The sequence below is a fragment of the Sphaeramia orbicularis genome, chromosome 1 (genome assembly GCF_902148855.1).
Source record: "Sphaeramia orbicularis chromosome 1, fSphaOr1.1, whole genome shotgun sequence".
In the NCBI taxonomy this organism is placed as follows: Eukaryota; Metazoa; Chordata; class Actinopteri; order Kurtiformes; family Apogonidae; genus Sphaeramia; species Sphaeramia orbicularis.
In genome coordinates this window covers 7296142-7315526 of record NC_043957.1, presented here as the reverse complement: position 1 = coordinate 7315526, position 19385 = coordinate 7296142, and the positions used below count along the sequence as shown (strand labels likewise).

Below are 19385 nucleotides of genomic sequence, written 5' to 3'. Positions count from 1 at the left end.
GTATGGGATCGGTGCATCCCTACTTCTGGTTATTGTACTGTATTGTATTATATTGTATTGTGCACATGGTCACAAGCAGACCTGCACTAATGTTAGGCAAAGGCACTTCCACACACCACCACATGACATTTATCCTGAGCCCACGTACAGTAGAGTTCCTAATTCTTGGTGGTGACCTTCCCATTTTATTTTCAGGAACCATCCGTCCTGTGCGGAGGAGTTTTTATGACCCAGCGTCAGCCCCGGGTCAGGGTTGGCAGTGGGAATGGGAGAACGACGCAGGCACGTGGACGCCCTACGACATGGAGGTGGCCATCGCCATCGAGAGCGCTCACAACCGCCAGCAGACGTGCCTGGACCTCACACCGCTCGGCTTCTGCTACCTCATCGATTATCAGAACATGACACAGGTATGTGCAGTATTCCATGAATCTAGTGCCGCATTTCCACTACGTGGAACCGGCTCGACTCGACGCAACTCTGGTACCAGGTCCTATTCCTGGAGACCGTTTCCATTACAGGATACTACCGACTTTACAGTACCTGGACATCATAGCAATGCGGCACGTTACTTCTGTGTCGTCTGCTCAGAGAGTTGCTGATAAACTCGCTTGTTGTGTGTTTGCTCATCAAACTCATGCTGAATTTTTATGTTGGCCACCAAAGACTGAATCTCCTGACTAATGGTATAGTTTTGAAGACTGTCATCATGTGGATTAACCTACCGCTATGTTTACTGTAAACTCCTGCATCTGTGTTTTTTTTTTTTTTTAAAACGGCCGGTCACAGAGACAACTGTCTGACCAATCAGTGGTCTGCAGTGTTTACACGTCACCTTTTAGTATCTGGTCCCCAGTCCTGGAACTTCAGCAGAGGTGATACCAAAAAACTAGTACAGGGTACCAGATTCCAGGTCCTTTTTCGTAATGGAAACGCAAAAAGGCCAAGTCGAGTTGAGTTGATACTACATAGTGGAAACGTGGCATAGGTTCTACTGGCAGACAATCTCAGCAGAATCCCATTTTGTATCTGGATCGATTTATTTGATGAGACTTGAGGAGGTTTTGTGTGATGTGCTGCTGCAGGTCAACAGACAGAGCCAGAGGTGTCGGAGGATCCAGAGGCGTGCAGACATGGCCTACCCTTTAGTGTCCGGACCTCTGCCTTTACCAAAAGGAGGCGCAGGAGGGGGAGGCCTCACTGGAGCCCTGCTTGGTGTTGGAGTGTCCGGTGCCACCTTGGGAGTGGGAAACGCCATCTACCCCAATGGGGGGGTGTCAGTTAGTGGACTTGGCCAGCCCTGTTCCTGCCAGCAGTGCATGCTGGTCCTCAGTGTGAAGACCACCACAGGAGGAGGAGGTGGCGGAGGAGCAGGGCTGCAGACTCTGGGCAGACGCTCATTAACCATGCAGAGGCCCAAGAACGCCGTAGCCACGCCTTCTAGCTCCGCGAGTCCGTCTAAGTCGGCCACTCTGGGACGAGGGCAGCAGCAGAACTCCAACTCCAACTCCAACTACTACCAAACGCTGCCGCACGGCCTAGCCATCTCTAAAAACACCGCCTCTCCCAGAAGGAACGCACAGCTCTTTGCTCAGTCGCTGGCCGCCCTCACCGCTGGCACCTCCTCCCTGGGTATCAGCTCGTCTTCCAACAGGCCGCCTCCCCCGTCCCTCCCGCCCCCTCAGCCGCCATCATCCAACCCTGGTGTCAACCCTCCGCCTCTTTCAGCCAAACACTCCTCCTTGTCAGCCGGTGAGTCGGTGCCAACTGCCACATTAATTACCCCCGCCAGCAGCGTGACCACGCCTCCTTCTCCAGTGCCATCTCCGTCGCCCGTGGTGATGAAGCCACAGCACTCATCATTGTCCACGGCAACAATGTGCCACGCCCCTTTACCACAGAGATCTAGCTTAGCAGGGCTGAGTAGACCAGCGCTACAGCGGATCGCCATGGCCCAGTCCAGAGCACTCATAGCATCAGGGTGAGTAGAAATCCTCCACCACAGGCAGAACACACAGGGACACACTAGAACACAGTGGGACACACAGGACACACTGGAAGACAGTGGGACACACAGGGCACACTGGGACACACAAGACACATCAGGACACAGTGGGACAGACGGGACACAGTGGGACACACAGGGACACAGTGGGATACACAGGGACACATCAGGACACAGTGGGACACACAGGGACACAGTGGGATACACTGGGACACACAGGGACACAGTGGGACGCGCCGTATTGCGTCATGGGAAACAGTCACCCCAGTTTGGCTTTCTACCTCTTTAGCTAACTGCAGTGAACTTGCATGGCCATTTTCTTCAACCCTTCTCATCAGAAGACGCTCCTGTCGAGGTGTTAACTTCTGTTGAAGTTCCATCTTTGTTAAATTTTCGGATCACTTTTGCTACAGTATTCGGACTGATGACTATAGCTTTGCTGATCTTCTTGTAGCCTTCACCTTTGTGTAAAGAAACTATTTTCTTTCTCAGGTCTTGTGCCATTTCTCTTCCATGTGGTGCCATGGCTGATCACATTAAATGGAATGGGGTTTTCTTTGTGAAGCACTACCTTTTTATAGTCAGCTGTCTGTTTGACACCTGTTTAATGAGTAATTAGACTCACCTGTGATTGAATTCCTGTTCTTTATAATTTTGGAGTTTAAAGTCTAGCTTTGCTCCTAAGACTTTCATTGGGGTGTACTAATTTTTGCAACATGGTCTTGAATGAATTTATTAGGAAAATTACTTTTTGTGTGTGCAAATTAAGGATGCACCAATCCGATACCAGTATCGGGCATTGGCTCCAATACTCAGTGTGTGTACTTGTACTCGCAAAAGTAATCCGATACAACTGCACTGATACCACTTACGGCCGTGTGACATTCACAGTTCAGTGCAGCAGCTACGAGGAGGAGGAATAATGTGTGGGGAGCGTGAAGAGTGTGGAGATTTAACCAAATAAATGACAGTGATAAAAGTAACACTGACTGCAAGTAGCGTTAAAGACTCAGACAGATACGGACGCAGCGTTCTGTCCATCCTCTGCGTACATTCCATCCATTTTCCAGGTGCTGGCGGATGAGCACCCAGATGGAGAATACCAGCGGTGGAGGTAGAGGATCTGTTCAAAGAGCCACTGTGTGAGTTAGAAGAAAACTACTGACACATTTAGGACAACTACCCAGAGCAGGGCCGGTTTCCATCCTACTGATAATACTATGGAGGTACGGAGCGGTGCGGACCGCCGCCAGCAGAAGTAAAAACCAAACTTATGGCTCATTTCTCTTTTCTCTACCTGCTGAAACTAAGCTTTTAAACCTTACCAGAGAAAACGCTGCAATATTAGTATCAGATTAGTGTTACCTCTGTCGACTCCATGTTTGTTATTACTGACTTTCTTCTTCATGAAACTTTACTCTTCTTCGTGGTATTTGTCCAGGATGGTTAATTCAGAGTGGTGCCCCCTGGTGGATTAATTGACAAACGCTCATTCCAACACATTAAATGTCAGTAGCAGCACTTTGTTCCAGTCAGACTAATGACAACAACAATAAAGCACATTTACAAAAGGAACTAACAACTGGAATGGGATTATTAAGGACTAGTATCGGTACTCGGTATCGGCAAGTACTCAAATATAAGTACTCGTACTTGTACTCGGTCTGGAAAAAAAGTGGTATTGGTGTATCCCTAGTGCAAATGAACAAATCTTGTTTGCAATCAATGGCCCACATTTGTGGGAGTATTTTGTTATATAGTGTTATGGAAAAAAAATTCTCTGCTCATTCATCCTCAAAATAAGAAATGGTCATTTAGACTATCAGTGTCTTTTTAGTGCAATTTTAATTAGAGCTCCAGGTACAGATCGTACAGAGGCAAGCTGTCTGCACAAATGTACAAAAAATTACACTAAGTCTTTGTCTCTTATAAGAAAACTAGTTAAAAAAGTTGTCGGGCTGGTGTCTGGGAGTACAGGAAAGAGATAAGGTGACCATGATAAATGTCTGTGAGAAAGCACCTCTCCTCCACACAGGTGTCATCATTCGACAAAACACAAAGTACAATATGAGCATTTTGTCTAACAAGTCTCATATAATACAGACAAATTCAAACAATCTTATATGAAATATAGAATATATGTAAACTTATATGGAATATATGTGTACTTGCCATTACAATAGTGTCCTGTAGAAAATGTTGATTCTCAAAGAAAACAAAAGGTTTCCGATGCCGTCATACGTCAGTGAGTCGAACTACAGCCAGGGTTGTTTTTTTTCTGTTTCAGTTTAGAAACACAGACAATGGGACTTTTGGACAAAACCATGCTCCAACTGTTTGGTAGATTTGCTGTTCCCTGCCCCCCCCCCCCCCTTGCCGTGGCGTCTCAGCAGATCGGGCCCCTCTAAACTTCATTGTCGGTCGCCACGGTAACCACATTAGCAGCACAAAGCTGAGCCTTCTCCTCCCCCTCTCTGTTCACGAATCCTTCTGAAGACTTTCCCTTCAATATTTTTTCTTCTACTTCTGTTACTTCGTAGTCTGTTGATTTTTATTAGTTCTGACTCTTGTTTTTTTGGCTTAAGGTTACATTTCTCTCTCTTTATTGCTAACACTCTTATGTTGAACCACCCAGTTGTCTTAGTTAATTCAGTAAGTTTTGATTGTTTTGGTTTGGCCTTTAATTCTGGAAGTTTTAGTTTATAATTGTACACATAGTTTTGTTTTCACTGTTTTGATATTTTAGTATGTAGACAAACCAGACAGTTATTTGTGGTTTAAAATATTTGGAAAAGAAAAAAACAAGACGAAAATGGCATTATAGACATAATAAGCTTAGAGTTTAAAGTCTGGTTTTGACCAACTCGATATGTAAAGTGTCATGAGATAACTTTATGTTTATGATTTGGCGCTATATAAATAAAATTTGATTGATTTGATTGACAAGGTGTACAATTTCACATAAAGCACACTTAGTAAAACTAAAATAAGTGTTTGTTTGGTGATAGTTTTAGTCCCTAACATAGTTTTGATCAGCATAATAACTGATCCAGATGTCATATTCATAATGTGACTGGTGTGTGAAAGGGCTGATGGAGACAATGACACTGGTTCAGTCATTGTTATTACTCCCAGACGATGTCGGGGGGGGGGTTTGAAGATATGTGTGTGCAGAGTCTCAGACCCAGACAGGACCCAAGATGGAGCAGGGGGGCAGATGGGAATGAATGGGTGGTGGTGATGGGGGGGGGGGAGACAAAGGAACAAGTCAGCAAACTGTTCCAAGTCAGCAAACTGATCACAGTGTGGTGAAGAAAAACCAGAGTTAGAGAGTTAGACTTAGAGGGTTGGAGGGTTAGAGGGGTAGAGGGGTAGAGAGTTAGAGGGTTAGAGTTAGAGCAGGGGTTTCAAACTCATTTTAGTTCAGAGACCACATTCAGCTAAATTTGATCTGCAGTGGGCCGAACCACTAAAATAATAACATAATAATATGTAAATAATGTCAACTCCAAACTTTTCTCCGTATTTTACAGTGAAAAAAGTAAAATTAAACAATGAAAATGTTTACATCTACAAACTGTCCTTTCAAACAATGTGAATTACTTGGACAAACTGAAAGAATAAGTGTAATTTTAATAATATTCTGCCTCAGTTTATCATTTCCACATGTTCATTATAACGTACAGATCACAGCGGGTCTACAAATACACACAACATTTAGTATAAGGCTGAATATTGTTAAAATTGCACTAATTTTTCTTAAGACATTTCAGGTTCTTCACATTTGTTCAGATTATTCACATTTTTTGTGAAATTACACTTTGTTTTAGTGTAAATACATGAAAATATTTACATTTACAAAGAGAAAAATTTGGAGTTGTGAGTATTTATAGATTATTATGATAGAACTTTACTGGTCTGACCCACTGGAGATTGAATTGGTCTGAATGTGGAACCTGAACCAAAGTGATTGTTAATTTCTTAATATCTATTTTTGCATCTCACAAATTAATCCCAAGGGCCTAACTGGACCCTTTGGCGGGCCGGATTTGGCCCCCGGGCCACATGTTTGGCACCTGTGGGTTAGAGGGTTAGGGCTAGGGGTTTGGTGTTTGGGTTGGTGTTTGGTGTTTGGGTTAGGGGTTTGGTGTTTGGGTTGGGGTTTGGTGTTTGGGTTAGGCTTAGGGGTTTGGTCTTAGTTGTGGATAAAAACATACAGGTCCATCTCTACTATGACTGAACTGTTGGAAGTCCTGTTGAATCTGTGTGTTTGTGTCCTAAAGCAGACAGACTGACCACACAGTGTTGTGTTTGTGTTTGGGTTCCTTCCCGTCTGTTTGTCCGCTGCATGAATTTGCATCAAGGGTTTTTAAAGTGTCTTGTTTGTTGAACACAGGCCTGGAAAAGTGCACGTCACAACCCGCTGGATGTCCCATTGAAGGGTTGATCCATAAATTAGTGAAGAAACACAGCATGGGAAAGTGGGAAAACCAGTTGTGTTGGTCTTTGTGTGACTGTGTGTGAGTGTGTGTGAGGTTGTGGGTCTTTGTGTGGGTGTGTGTTATTGTGTGGTGTGTCAATGGTCCAGCTGATGTCCATCTGGGCTCCAGGGAAGGACTGTGTGATCCAGGAGGAGGGAGGAGCTGGGGTCGTGGGAGGTTAAGAGACCCTCCCCCAGCAGAAGGGGAGGGGTCATCCCAGCCCTAAAGCTCTCAGGCTTCTCCTCTTTTTAGGCCCAAGCCAAGTAATTCTTCTTCTTTTTTCTTCTTTTTTTCTTCTTTTTCTTCATCTTCTTCTTTTTCTTCTTTTTGCAGGAACAGGGTTAGGGTTAGGAACAGGGTTAGGGTTAGGGTTGGTGTTGGGGTTCTGGTTGTCATGTGTCCGTCAGTGGGGTTAGGGATGGGGTTGTCATGTGTCCATCAGTGGGGTTAGGGTTGTCCATCAGTGGGGCACTTGGACAGTGTGTTACTGAGCTGTGTGGAGCTTATCCAGGATCCCAGCTGACTCATCCCACTGGTTGCTCTTCTACCTAACCCTAACCCTACCTCCCGTTGTAAGATGCTTCCTGCTAACACAGCAGCCCAGTCAACATCAACAGATCTAGTCACTGGCAACAGGTGCTTAGTGTGTGTGAGGTCACATGGTCGTCACAGATCTAATACAGGTGGTTTCCTGCCGTCATCAGCTGACACACATATTTATTTATAGCCAGCATTCAGCTGGTGAATCAAACTGTATGAAGACTTTAGAATCTGAAACTCCTTTAATGCATTAATCTGAACAAATGCTGGAATATTTTTGGAATTGAAACATGAGCTCAGTCATGTTGTAACGCCAGCCAACGCTGTTGTGAATAGGACTGAATAACAGTAGGTTTTTACAGGAAATCTTTTCAGACATTCACACAGGTAGATGATATGACTGACATGATGAATGGGTTAGGGTTAGGGCAGTGGTTTCCAACCTTTTTTGGCTCGTGACCCCATTTTAACATCACAAATTTCTGCTGACCCCAGACATTCAAAATGGCGACTTTTTTTTTTTTTTTTTTTGCTAAAATTAATTAGTTTTTGATCCTGTAATAGTTTTCTATCCTCTGTTTCAAATCCAGGTTAATGCTAGACAACATTTAGTCTATATAATGTATATTATTGTGGACGGAGGCAGTAAATCCAGGTGTAGATTACTGCACAAAGGGAGAACTAGATTTTCCTTGGTCAGGATATGTACAGTCAGTCCACCTTGGATTTACAAGGCTGACAATTAATACTGAAGAAACGAGAACTCAAACTATGAATTATGAAAGAGCTGCAGCATCTGAACCTGACCACAATGAACATTTAACAGAGAAACAGAACCACAGAGAAACAGAACCACAGTGCTTCAGTTTCACAACCACAGTTTGGGATTGACTGTCACAGAAATGTGTGATGTTAAAATGGAGTCGGTAGTAAAAACAGGTTGGAACCCAGTGTATTCTACACTCTGTTCCACTGAACCAGTGGATTCTACACTCTGTTCCACTGGATAAACCACAGCCAGCAGTGATCTGAGTCATATGTAGCAGCTTTTATCAGTGTCAGTGAGTGACACTTGGATCCAATGGTCTCATATTTTTGACCTGAGGAACCAGAGATGGAGCCAAACTATGGAAACAACACAAATAAGAGACCAGAGCCAAACCAAACAGCACCACGCACAGACTGAACAACTGTGGTTTAAGGGATGTTTCAGTTTATATTTTCATTATACATTTAGTTCCAATAAGTCATGAGACTTCTTCAGTTTAATGGTTCCCAGGGTAACACTGGACACTTCAGATAGAAGGATTCTGTCCATCGCAACATTTCTGTTCATGTACGTACATGATCAAACTGTGTCATTAAATATATTGGAAGCATTAGCCAGTCAGCAGTTTAATCATTTGTTTTCCAGTTCATCTTATCAAAAGATGTAAGATTTAGCCAATTTTATCTCGGAAGCAGACAATTTCCAAAAATGTGCATACCAGTGTAATCAATAAATCATTTATTTATATATATATATATATATATATATATATATATATATATATACACACACACACACACACACACAGGCACTGTAGGTTCTATACAGGTAAGTAAGTAAGTAAATTTTATTTGTAGAGCACTTTTCACAGACAGAGTCACAAAGTGCTTTATCAATTCAAATCAGAATCAAATTAAGTTTACAGAGACCCAGCAGAATCCTTCAGGAGCAAACACTTGTGATTGGTGACAGTGGAAGGAAAAACTTCCCTTTAACGGGCGGAAACCTCGAGCAGACCCAGACTCCTGAAGGATGGCTCTCTGCCTTGACCAGTTGGGGTTAAAGAGAGAGAGTAAAGGAGGAGAAAAGAGAGAGCGATAGAGATATAGAGAGACTGGGGGGGGTGGGGGACGACACATGGAGTACTTTATGATGAATACATAGAGTGTAATCAGTTTGTGGTGGCCCTGGGTCAGGTGGGAGACTGAAAAGCCTTTTTGAACAGGAGGGTTTGGAGGTGTTTCTTAAAGCTCTCTACAGAGTCCATGGACCGTAGATGTAGAGGCAGGTCATTCCATAGACGTGGTGCCACAGCTTTAAAAGACCTGTCACCGCGTGTGCTAAAACAGGTGTGTGGAACCATCAGCAGGTGTTGTCCTGAAGACCTCAAGCTACGAGCCCAGCTGTAGGGCTGGATCAGGGAAGCAATGTATGCAGGGGCCTGGCCATGTAGGGCCCGGAAAGTTAGCACAAGAATTTTGAAATGAAGACGATATAGAACAGGGAGCCAGTGGAGAGATTTAAGAATGGGAGTGATGTGGGTTCTCCTGTTTGTGTGGGTCAGGAGCCTGGCAGCAGAGTTCTGGACAAACTGTAGACGGGCCAGCTCCTTGTTTAAGCATGTGAACAGGCTGTTGCAGTAGTCTAAGCCAGAAGACACAAAAGCGTGAACAATCATCTCAAGCTCATTGATGGACACCATAGATCTGAGTTTGGAGATGTTGCATAGTTGGAAGAAACAGTTTTTAACTAGGTGTTTGGAGTAGAATTCTAAAGACATGTCCTGGTCAAAGGTAGGATGCTGTTATGAACAGACCAGCGATCCTGGTCCGGGTTCTGTTCAGTGTTGTATGGAACCTTTCTTTGGTAGATTACCCTCAGTTTTTTAATCCGTCAAAATGACGGATGGCCTTCAAAATTTTCCATCATGTTTAAAAAAAAAATGTGTGATGGAATATTTTGGGTCAAGGCGACCTCTGTCCTAGTGTATAAATGCTGATCTGAAGTTGAATGTGTGGGTGTGTTGATGATGATGATGATAATGATGATGAGCTTTATAACCAAGCAGGTAATCCAGAGTGAGCAGCTGTGACGTACATGGCTGTGAGCAGATGGAAAGTCTGTGGATTAGCCCACAGGCTGACGGGGGGGGGGGGGTCATTTATACACTCACCCACTGACAGTCCAGTCCGGATACGTGGACAGATACGTACGACACAGAGGAACGGATCACAGGCTGCTTCGGTGTGTCTTCAGAACATTTGTGTGCATCAGTGGATAGTTTTTCTTTGCATCAATGACAGTCCTCAGTTTGTCAAAGTGAGACCAGTCGACTGCACCTTCATACCGTAGGTGACTTGTTGGAATTCTGGAAAAACACTCAATGAAATCGTTTGTTGTTCTTTTTTGCAGCGTTCCCACCGTCCCAGTAAAGAACCTGAATGGATCCAGTCCTGTTCACCCTGCACTGGCTGGTAAGAACCAAGGTTCTAATAGTTGTGGATTTTTCATTCTAGTTTAGTTTTATTTAGTTCAAACTTTTTTTTTCTCTAATTCAGTTAGTTTTAATTAGTTTTTAGAGCAGGTTTGCTAGTTTTTATTAGTTTTCATTTTTTTTCTAAATGCTTAGTTTTAGTTTAGTTTTAGTATTAATTTTAGTTTTGTCGTATCTTTACTCTTCTTCTCCGTCGTATTCAAATAAATCCCAGACAGGACTCTGCTGCTTTCTCCCAACTTTAGTCTCCATGTTTCCAGGTAGAGTGGGGACCAGAAGACGACTGGAAACCACAAGTGAACACAAGTGACGGACTGTTAAATATCGTATAGTGCCGCTAGATAAAATTGCTTGAGGGAAATAAATCCATTTCGTATCAATCCGACGTTGACAGAGACAAAAATGAAGGGAATTTTATCCATGATTTTTATACGTTTTAGTTAGTTTTGTAAGCACACAATACAATTTCAGTTAGTTATGTTTTTTTCTTTTAATTATAGTTTTTAATTATTTCAGTTAATGAAAATGTTTTTACCATTCTAGTTTTCGTCATTTCGTTAGTTTTCGTTAATGGTAACCTTGGTAAGAACCCACTCAACCAGAGGACACACGTCCACAGTTAGGAGTCTTTCATTAGGGTTTTATTATTGTGGTTTGGATTCTGAATGTGTCAATAGTGGACACAGAACCAAAGGGACAGAAGACACTGAACATAGTCAACCCAGAGCAGCAGTCAGACCACTGTCACAGCTCATATTCAGCCCATTCTTATCAAATTTCACACACATGCTTTTTCACAAATTTCACACACATGTGCCTTTCTGTCAATTTTTTGCATTTTTCACAAAATCTTTAAGTGTTCAAAAAGATTGAAAGTGAAGACTCAACATTAATCTCTGGGTGTACAGTGTATCAGTGAGCAGGAGGGGCAAAGTGCTGTGCAACGGGACAGGGTATTATGCTGCGTTTCTACTATGTGGTACCAGCTTAACTCAAATCGACTTGACTCGACTTGGCCTTTTAGCGTTTCCATTACGAAAAAGGACCTGGAATCTGGTACCCGGTACTAGTTTTTTGGTATCACCTCCGCCGAGGTTCCAGGACTGGGAACCAGATACTAAAAGGTGACGTGTAAACACTGCAGACCTCTGATTGGTCAGAGTTGTCTCTGTGACCTGCCGTTTTCCAAAAAACAGATGCGGAAGTTGACAGTAAATATAGCGGTAGGTTAATACACATGATGACAGCCTGTAAAACTACACCATGGTCAGTGGAGATTTAGCCTTTGGTGGCCGACGTAAAAATTCAACATGGGCTTGACGAGACAACACGCAACAAGTGAGTTTATCAGCAAATCTGAGCAGACGACATGGAAGTAACGCACCGCATCGCTATGACATCCAGGTACTCTAAAGTCAGTAGTATCCTGTAATGGAAACGGTCTCCAGGAATAGGACCTGGTACCAGAGTCGAGTCAAGCAGGTTCCACGTACTGGAAACGTAGCATTTGTAAACTCTGCCTTCTTTTTCAGTTGTTTGAGGAGGTTTTGGTGAGTCCATTTGAAGTCCTTTTTAGCACAGTCCGCTAACCAGGCTGCGTTTGTGTGTTCAGGGATCACAGGCATCCTGATGAGTGCTGCAGCTCTGCCCGTTTGTCTGACCAGGCCTCCCAAACTGGTGCTGCATCCTCCACCTGTCAGCAAGAGTGACATCAAACCTGTACCGGGCTTTGGCCACTGCTGCAGGAAGACCACCAAGAAACAGGCTCGTAAAGGTGGGAGCCAACGACTAACCCTAACCCTGACCCTAACCAAGCAACAGGCTTGTAAAGGTGGGAGCCAATGACTAACCCTGACCCTAACCAAAAAACAGGCTCGTAAAGGTGGGAGCCAACGACTAACCCTATCCCCAAACCCCTAAGCCAACAACCAGCAGCACTGACCTCATATGGTTCATACGTGCGTTATCAGCCCACACAGGGCTTACATACATGCAGACTTTCATCTGTCCACTTGTTTGTTGTATCTGTGTGCAGGAAAAACTCCCGAGGAGGTTGTAAAGAAATATCTACAGAAAGTCAAAAGTCCCCCAGAGGAGGTATGACACTTTGATACTTGTTTTTCATGAAGTTGGCTTCATATTATAAGATTTACAGAAAGAGAGAACATGTTAGCCCCTTTTACGCAGCACTTCCGTTGCAGGAATATTTTACCTTTAACCTGGAATGTCTGTGTAAAGGAAATGGTGGAATCGTTTGGTCCCACCTTTATCACGGCTTTGTAACGCCTCTGGAGGTAGTAACAGAGCTGTGAATAAGGTGGGATCACGATTTGCTGTGTAAAAGGAACACCTCTGGGCATGAAGCCGGCCATACCAGGCCCGAAGCTGGGCTGGAATGAAACCAACTGCAGTGGGCACGAAGGTGGCCGCGGCCTTTTTTTTCTGGGATCTCTGCGTAAGAGTGGCTGTTGACAGTGATTCCTTCCATGCCTTTTCTTTCCTAGGACTGTACCATCTGTATGGAACCGTTGGTGGGTCCATCTGGATACAAAGGTCCCGGTGTGGGACCTGTTTCCAGGGCTGAGTCGGTTGGACGTCTTGCACAGTGTGGACACCAGTACCATTTCCAGTGCCTGGTGGCCATGTATAACAATGGCAACAAGGATGGCAGGTGGGTTCGTGTTTTCACACAGACACTGTTGTTACTCTGGTCTGAGAAAGTCAGTAGGTAGGCACATTTTTGAACATTTCTGCAGAACGCTAAAAAGTCAGCAGTTAATGTATTGATTTGAAATGATGGCTTAAATTACCTCCGCCAAGGAGGTTATGTTTTTGCCAGGGTTTGTTTGTTTGTTTGTTAGCAGGATAACTCAAAAAGTTATGGACAGATTTTCAGGAAATTTTCAGGAAGTGTTGATACTGGCACAAGGAAAAAATGATTAAATTTTGGTAATGATTGGGTGGGGGGGTGTTGATCTGCCTTGACGGAGGTCTGCACTCTGAGTGCTTTTCTAGTTATTATTATCATTTTTCCTGGCCACTTTGAACACATATTTGACCCCCTTAACGTTAACAAAAAGTCAATTTTATTTGACCAAAAATTCAAGCCCGGCGAAAATTTTTTTTGTATGAAGCCGCCAAAAAAAATATCACAAAATGACTCAGTAGCGCCCCCCTCAAAAATCAAAATACATTACGTGGATGGGAGCCCTCCCCAAATTTTTTTCATCGTACAAACATGAAACTTGGTAAAGATGTAGCCCATGGTAGGACAAGTAAAAAAAAAATTACATTATGGCCCCGCGCTCAACCCAACAGGAAGTCGGCTATTTTGGGAGGAAGTGTGGACCTATAAAATCCCACCCCTCATACTTTCATCATCTCGTCCTAGGGTTTACATCCAATTTGGAACAAACTTGGTGAAAATCACCTACACACGTGTGATCAAAAGTTATCAGCGGCATTTTTGATCAAATGTTGGGTGTGGTGGCTGTGACGAGCCTGTGATGAAGCGTTCATTTTCATAAGTATAAAACTGTGTGTATCTCGCAGTACGGCATCCTCTCACTGTCGGTGGCCTTGGCGGTCGCGTGGGGAGGTGGTCGGGCGAGGTCCTTCATACCGCTTGTGGTTTTAATCAGTATTAAAATTTCTGGGATCAATCTTGGAAAAGTCCCGGGAAAGATATTAGAAGATGGATTTTATTAACCATTCTGATATTGTAATTTAGCACATCAAAACAATTGGAATTCACTGTGAAATACAACACTGTAAATGCAAAAACTTCAAGTTGTCTTTGTTTTGAACATTGTTTTCCTCAAGGTTTGATGGTTTTTCGCTGACAAATATATATTTGTTGCCTTTCAGTCTCCAATGTCCCACATGTAAAACCATCTATGGCGTGAAGACAGGAAATCAACCAGCAGGGAAAATGGAGTATCACGTCATCCCCCATTCTCTACCTGGGCATCCTGACTGCAAAACCATACGCATCATCTACAACATCCCACCAGGCATTCAGGTGCTCAGAAGAAATCCACACACTTGTTTAGATTTTGTTGCTCGAAGTTCCATTCAGTCAAACATTAATGCCCACAGAAATGAATGTAAACTCTGCGCCTCCCTCCCTTTGATTAGGGACCAGAGCATCCGAACCCCGGGAAGCCCTACACGGCCAGAGGCTTCCCCCGACACTGCTACCTCCCCGACAGTGAGAAAGGACGCAAGGTAACCCCCGCCCCCCGTCAGAGATAACCGTCAGCTGTGTACGTCCATTTTGAAAAATGTTCCAAAGAGATTTTCACATACATCTGTGTTGGTTGTACGTCAGGTGCTGAGACTGTTACTGGTGGCGTGGGACCGGAGGTTGATCTTCTCAGTCGGTACTTCCAGCACTACAGGAGAGTCGGACACCGTCATCTGGAATGAGGTACGCTCCCACCAGGACAAGACACTAACTGGGGCTCAAAATGAATATAACACAGCAGCGGAATATTTAAAGTACCAGAGATGCTCACAAGTTTTTGAGTCAAAGTCCAGTCTCAGGTCTATAATGGGGTTCATGTGTGCTCCGTGCCCATGGTTCTGCTTTGAACACAGCATGGTATGTGCAACTTAGTGGCGACTCAAATTCAAGTCACAAGTGCCAGTCCCCATTTCTGTCAAGTGCGCAACTGAAATGCATGTTTGAGGTCGACTACATCTCCTTCAACTGAGTTTGCCCATTCGATGTGACTTTGTTCCTCTACTCCACAGAATCTGAAAGACAGATACTGTTCTCTTTCCTCTACTAGGTTTGTCTGACCGTTGTAGTTAGTTTACACATTACAGTTCTCCTTGGTTTTCAGTGAAACCACTAATTTGTTGGTCTTGAAAGTGAAAAAAACTGAAGGACGAGGTGTATCTTATTAGGGATGCTTAGTTCTCACAGGACAGTGATGATGGTGGTAATGTTGTAGTATAATGCTGCTTTTCCACTACGTGGAACTAACTCTGCTCGATACGACTATGGTACCAGGTCCTATTCCTGGAGACCATTTCCATTACAGGATACTACCAACTTTACAGTACCTGGTCGTCATAGTGATGTGGTGCGTTACTTCCGTGTCGTCTGCTCAGTCGCTGATAAATTCGCTTGTTGCATGCTGTCTCGTGAAGCCCATGCTGAATTTTTACGTCTGAACCTCCTCAACCGACCATGGTGTAGTTTTACAGCAGGGGTCACCAATCCTGGTCCTCGAGGGCCGGTATCCTGCATGTTTTAGATGTTTCCCTCTTCCAGCACATGTGACGGTCATTATCAGGCTTCTGCAGAGCTTGATGATAGGCTTAGCATTTGAATCAATTGTGTTGGAAGAGGGATACATCTAAAACATGCAGGATTCCGGCCCTCGAGGACTAGGATTGGTGACCCCTGTTTTACAGACTGTCATCATGTGGATTCACCTATCGCTATATTTACTGTCAACTTCCGCATCTGTTTTTTGTAAAACGGCGGGTCACAGAGACAACTCTGACCAATCAGTGGTCTGCAGTGTTTACACCTTTTAGTATCTGGTCCCCAGTCCTGGAACCTCGGCGGAGGTGATGCCAAAAAACTAGTACCAGATTCCAGGTCCTTTTTCATAATGGAAACGCAAAAAGGCCGAGTCAAGTCGAGCCGATACCACGTACACTACCAGTCAAAAGTTTAGAACACCCCAATTTTTCCAGTTTTTTATCAAAATTCAAGCAGTTCAAGTCCAATGAACAGCTTGAAATGGTACAAAGGTCAGCAGTGAACTGCCAGAGGTAAACACCCTGCTTTCTGCTGTCCAATACTGTTCAAATAATGCTCCCAACAGTATGGTACCAAAGTGTGTTCCAACACTACTTGTCTGCAGACACAGGGGGTTGGAAGGAATTCACAACCATTGGGACACCTGTAGGAATTGGTAGCACCAACTTTCGAGGCTTAATCAACCTCCATTGCTGCAGAACTGCTTTTTCTTGTTGGCTGTTTTGTATAATTCTGAAATGTACATTATTTTTCAGTTTTGTTTAACCTTACCTTTTTTTCTTACCTCTGGTAGTTCACAGTTTACCTTTGTACAATTTCAAGCTGTTCATTGGACTTGAACTGCGTGAATATCAATACAAAACTGGAAAAATTGGGGTGTTCTAAAACTTCTGACCGATAATGTAGTGGAAACCGCGGCATATGTAGTCGGTCAAACTACCAGTAGCTCAGATGAGCTCCACCTTAAACATGTCCATCAGTCAAATGTAACACACACAAATAATAACAGCCAATCCTCAGATAGAACAGTAAAAATAGACAGGGACTGTTTTACTACACAATACTTTGGAGTACCTCCTGCTGTCACACTTCCACTTCAGGTCCTGCGTACTTCCACCACCGTTCGCCACTTTTTTGTGTGAGTGAAATTAAACGGCTTGTTTTCCACGCCATAGGTCCACCATAAGACAGAGTTCGGCTCAAACCTGACGGGCCACGGCTTCCCTGACCCTGGACACCTGGACAACGTCCTGGAAGAGCTCCGAGCTCAGGGCATCACAGAGGACGACGGACTGACGGAAAAGTGACAGGACCAGAGAAGAGAAGCAGAGAAAAAGAGGCATGACTGGCATGAAGCAGAGCGGAGAAGAAGACGTGATGGTGGTGGAAGACAAAAGGAGCATCAGGACCAGATTCCTCCAGCACTTCCAGGAGGTGCAAAGGGACGTTTGGGCTTGTAGAGGACATTGGTTTTTGTTCTTTTCTTTTAATTTTAATTTTGTGGGGATAACCACTTTTCAAGGAGTCGATTATTGAGTCACTGCTGCCGGTTCAAACATCAGCCGACACGTAAACAAATGTGGAAGGGAGCTGGTGGAAGCAGCAGCAGCAGAGGAACAGAGGTTAGCTTTAACTACAGGTACTAAATGTCCACAAGGGAGAGTGAGTCGGTACTAATATTTAGAACCAAAACAAGTTGACTTTACTGTGAGAAAGAGGGGAAATAAGATGGGAAATGTTAGAGCAGTTCAGTTCAAACTGGGTGAGAAAGAACCAAGAGAGAAGAGATGTCCGATGGCTTTGAAAGCAGGAGAGGAAAAACCAGAAGAAAGAGAGAAAGAAGGAAAGAAGGTTTGGGAATGTAGCGTAGAGCTGGAGTAGAGTACAACCAACTTCAGCAGTACTTCAGCGGTACATTAGTGGTACTTTAGGCATATTTCAGGCGTATGTCAGGCATACTTCAGTGGTACATTAGCAGTACTTCAGTGCTGCTTCAGCGGTACTTCAGTGGTACTTCAGCAGTACTTCAGTGCTACTTCAGCAGTACTTCAGTGGTACTCCAGTGCTACTTCAGCAGTACTTCAGTGGTACTCCAGTGCTACTTCAGCAGTACTTCAGTGCTACTTCAGCAGTACTTCAGTGGTACTCCAGTGCTACTTTGGCAGTACTTCAGTGGTACTCCAGTGCTACTTCAGCAGTACTTCAGTGCTACTTCAGCAGTACTTCAGTGGTGCTCCAGTGGTTCTTCAGCAGTATTTCAGTGGTACATTAGCGGTACTTCAGGCATACTTCAGCAGTACTTCAGTGGTACTCCAGAGGAGGCAGCAGGAGTGTGTTGCCTCGGTCTCCTGCTTGTGTCTGCTTTGTCTGCTGCTCTTGCTCCCCCTGGTGGTGTATGTGCTCAGTGAAACCTCTGAATCCAAATGTTAATGCTGGTTCTCCACCTGTTGCACCATCATCCCATTCTTTTGCATCTGAGCATTGACTGGATTTCTTTTCGGTACGTTAGGTTTGTTCATAATGTGTGCGAAAAATGACAAAAGACCAAACGACGGCCTCTTCATTGAGGCCTTTTTGACGTCTTATAGTTGAGCCACTGTGGTCAAAGTTAACCCTTGATATTACAGGTACCAGTATTTACTTTATTTGTATTTTATTTTTTTTCCCTTTTAATGGCTGACATGGTTTATTTGGATGTAAATGCTGTATTTTTCTGTTTACAGCGGGGCACCAGTAACAAAAGTGAGTGTATGTGAATAAACAAAAAAAAATTGAAGACAGTTGTGGAATTAAGTGCTGAAGTGGTGATTCTTGACCTTAAAGCCTCACCGTCAGTGCTTAATGCCAAAAACAAAGGCTACATTCACAGTGTGTCAAAGCAGATCTGTTGCTCATATGTGATCTGTCTATTTTTTTTTTTGTTTTTCATAACGGTGTGAATAGTGGACATTGCACATAATGTGGTCTTTGCAGTCCTGGGTTGAGTCCACTTCCATATCCTATGGAAGTAAATCTGTGTCATCAGATTTTGAATTATAAAAGCCATTGAATTTCTAGCACTGATTTTTTTTTTTTTTTTTTTGCACTGAAATTATCTGAATTTTTTGCATCTGAATTTTTGCACCTGAATGTTTGGATCTGAATTTTTTTTATTCTACAGGGTGGGGAAGCAAAATTTACAATGAACATTTAGTTGTTTTTTCTCAGCAGACACTATGTCAGTTGTTTTGAAACCAAACATATATTGATGTCATAATCATACCTAACACTATTATCCATACATTTTCAGAAACTTTTGCCCATATGAGTAATCAGGAAAGCAAACGTCAAAGAGTGTGTGATTTGCTGAATGCACTCATCACACCAAAGGAGATTTCAAAAATAGTTGGAGTGTCCATAAAGACTGTTTATAATGGAAAGAAGAGAATGACTATGAGCAAAACTATTAGGAGAAAGCCTGGAAGTGGAGGAAACAACAAAAAATGTACCAAAACTTTTATTAAAGCTCTCAAATCCAAAATCCTAAAGGATCCAACCAAATCCATGAGAAAAATGGCAAATGAACTTGAGTTAGACAACAAGACCATTAGAAATGCAGTAAAATATGATTTGAAGTTAAAATGTTACACAAGAACACCAAAACACTTGTTGACAACAGCAACAAATCCAACTTTAGCAATTTTTGGGAATCATGTTTATGGCCGCCTTCCAGCCCAGATCTAAACCCTCTGGATTCTGCTATTTGGGGTGTTTTAGAACATGCTACCAATAGAACATCACCCAGCAATGTCGACTTTCTTAAAGATACTATTAAAGAA

The 19385-nt window shown here is 43.5% G+C and overlaps 1 protein-coding gene across 2 annotated transcripts in view; it reads left to right on the top strand.

Moving 5' to 3' along the window:
- Nucleotides 1-17340, top strand: part of LOC115433727 (E3 ubiquitin-protein ligase DTX4-like) — a 31287-nt gene extending 13947 nt beyond the window's left edge. For both annotated transcript variants that reach the window (XM_030156382.1, XM_030155577.1), the window contains exons 3-12: nucleotides 196-410; nucleotides 1086-1981; nucleotides 10208-10269; nucleotides 11902-12063; nucleotides 12325-12386; nucleotides 12794-12960; nucleotides 14157-14310; nucleotides 14427-14516; nucleotides 14620-14718; nucleotides 16743-17340. In XM_030156382.1, coding sequence (XP_030012242.1) covers nucleotides 196-410; nucleotides 1086-1981; nucleotides 10208-10269; nucleotides 11902-12063; nucleotides 12325-12386; nucleotides 12794-12960; nucleotides 14157-14310; nucleotides 14427-14516; nucleotides 14620-14718; nucleotides 16743-16874 — 2039 coding nt within the window. In that variant the 3' untranslated portion in view covers nucleotides 16875-17340. The remainder of the gene's footprint in view (nucleotides 1-195; nucleotides 411-1085; nucleotides 1982-10207; nucleotides 10270-11901; nucleotides 12064-12324; nucleotides 12387-12793; nucleotides 12961-14156; nucleotides 14311-14426; nucleotides 14517-14619; nucleotides 14719-16742) is intronic.
- Nucleotides 17341-19385: the final 2045 nt, after the last annotated feature.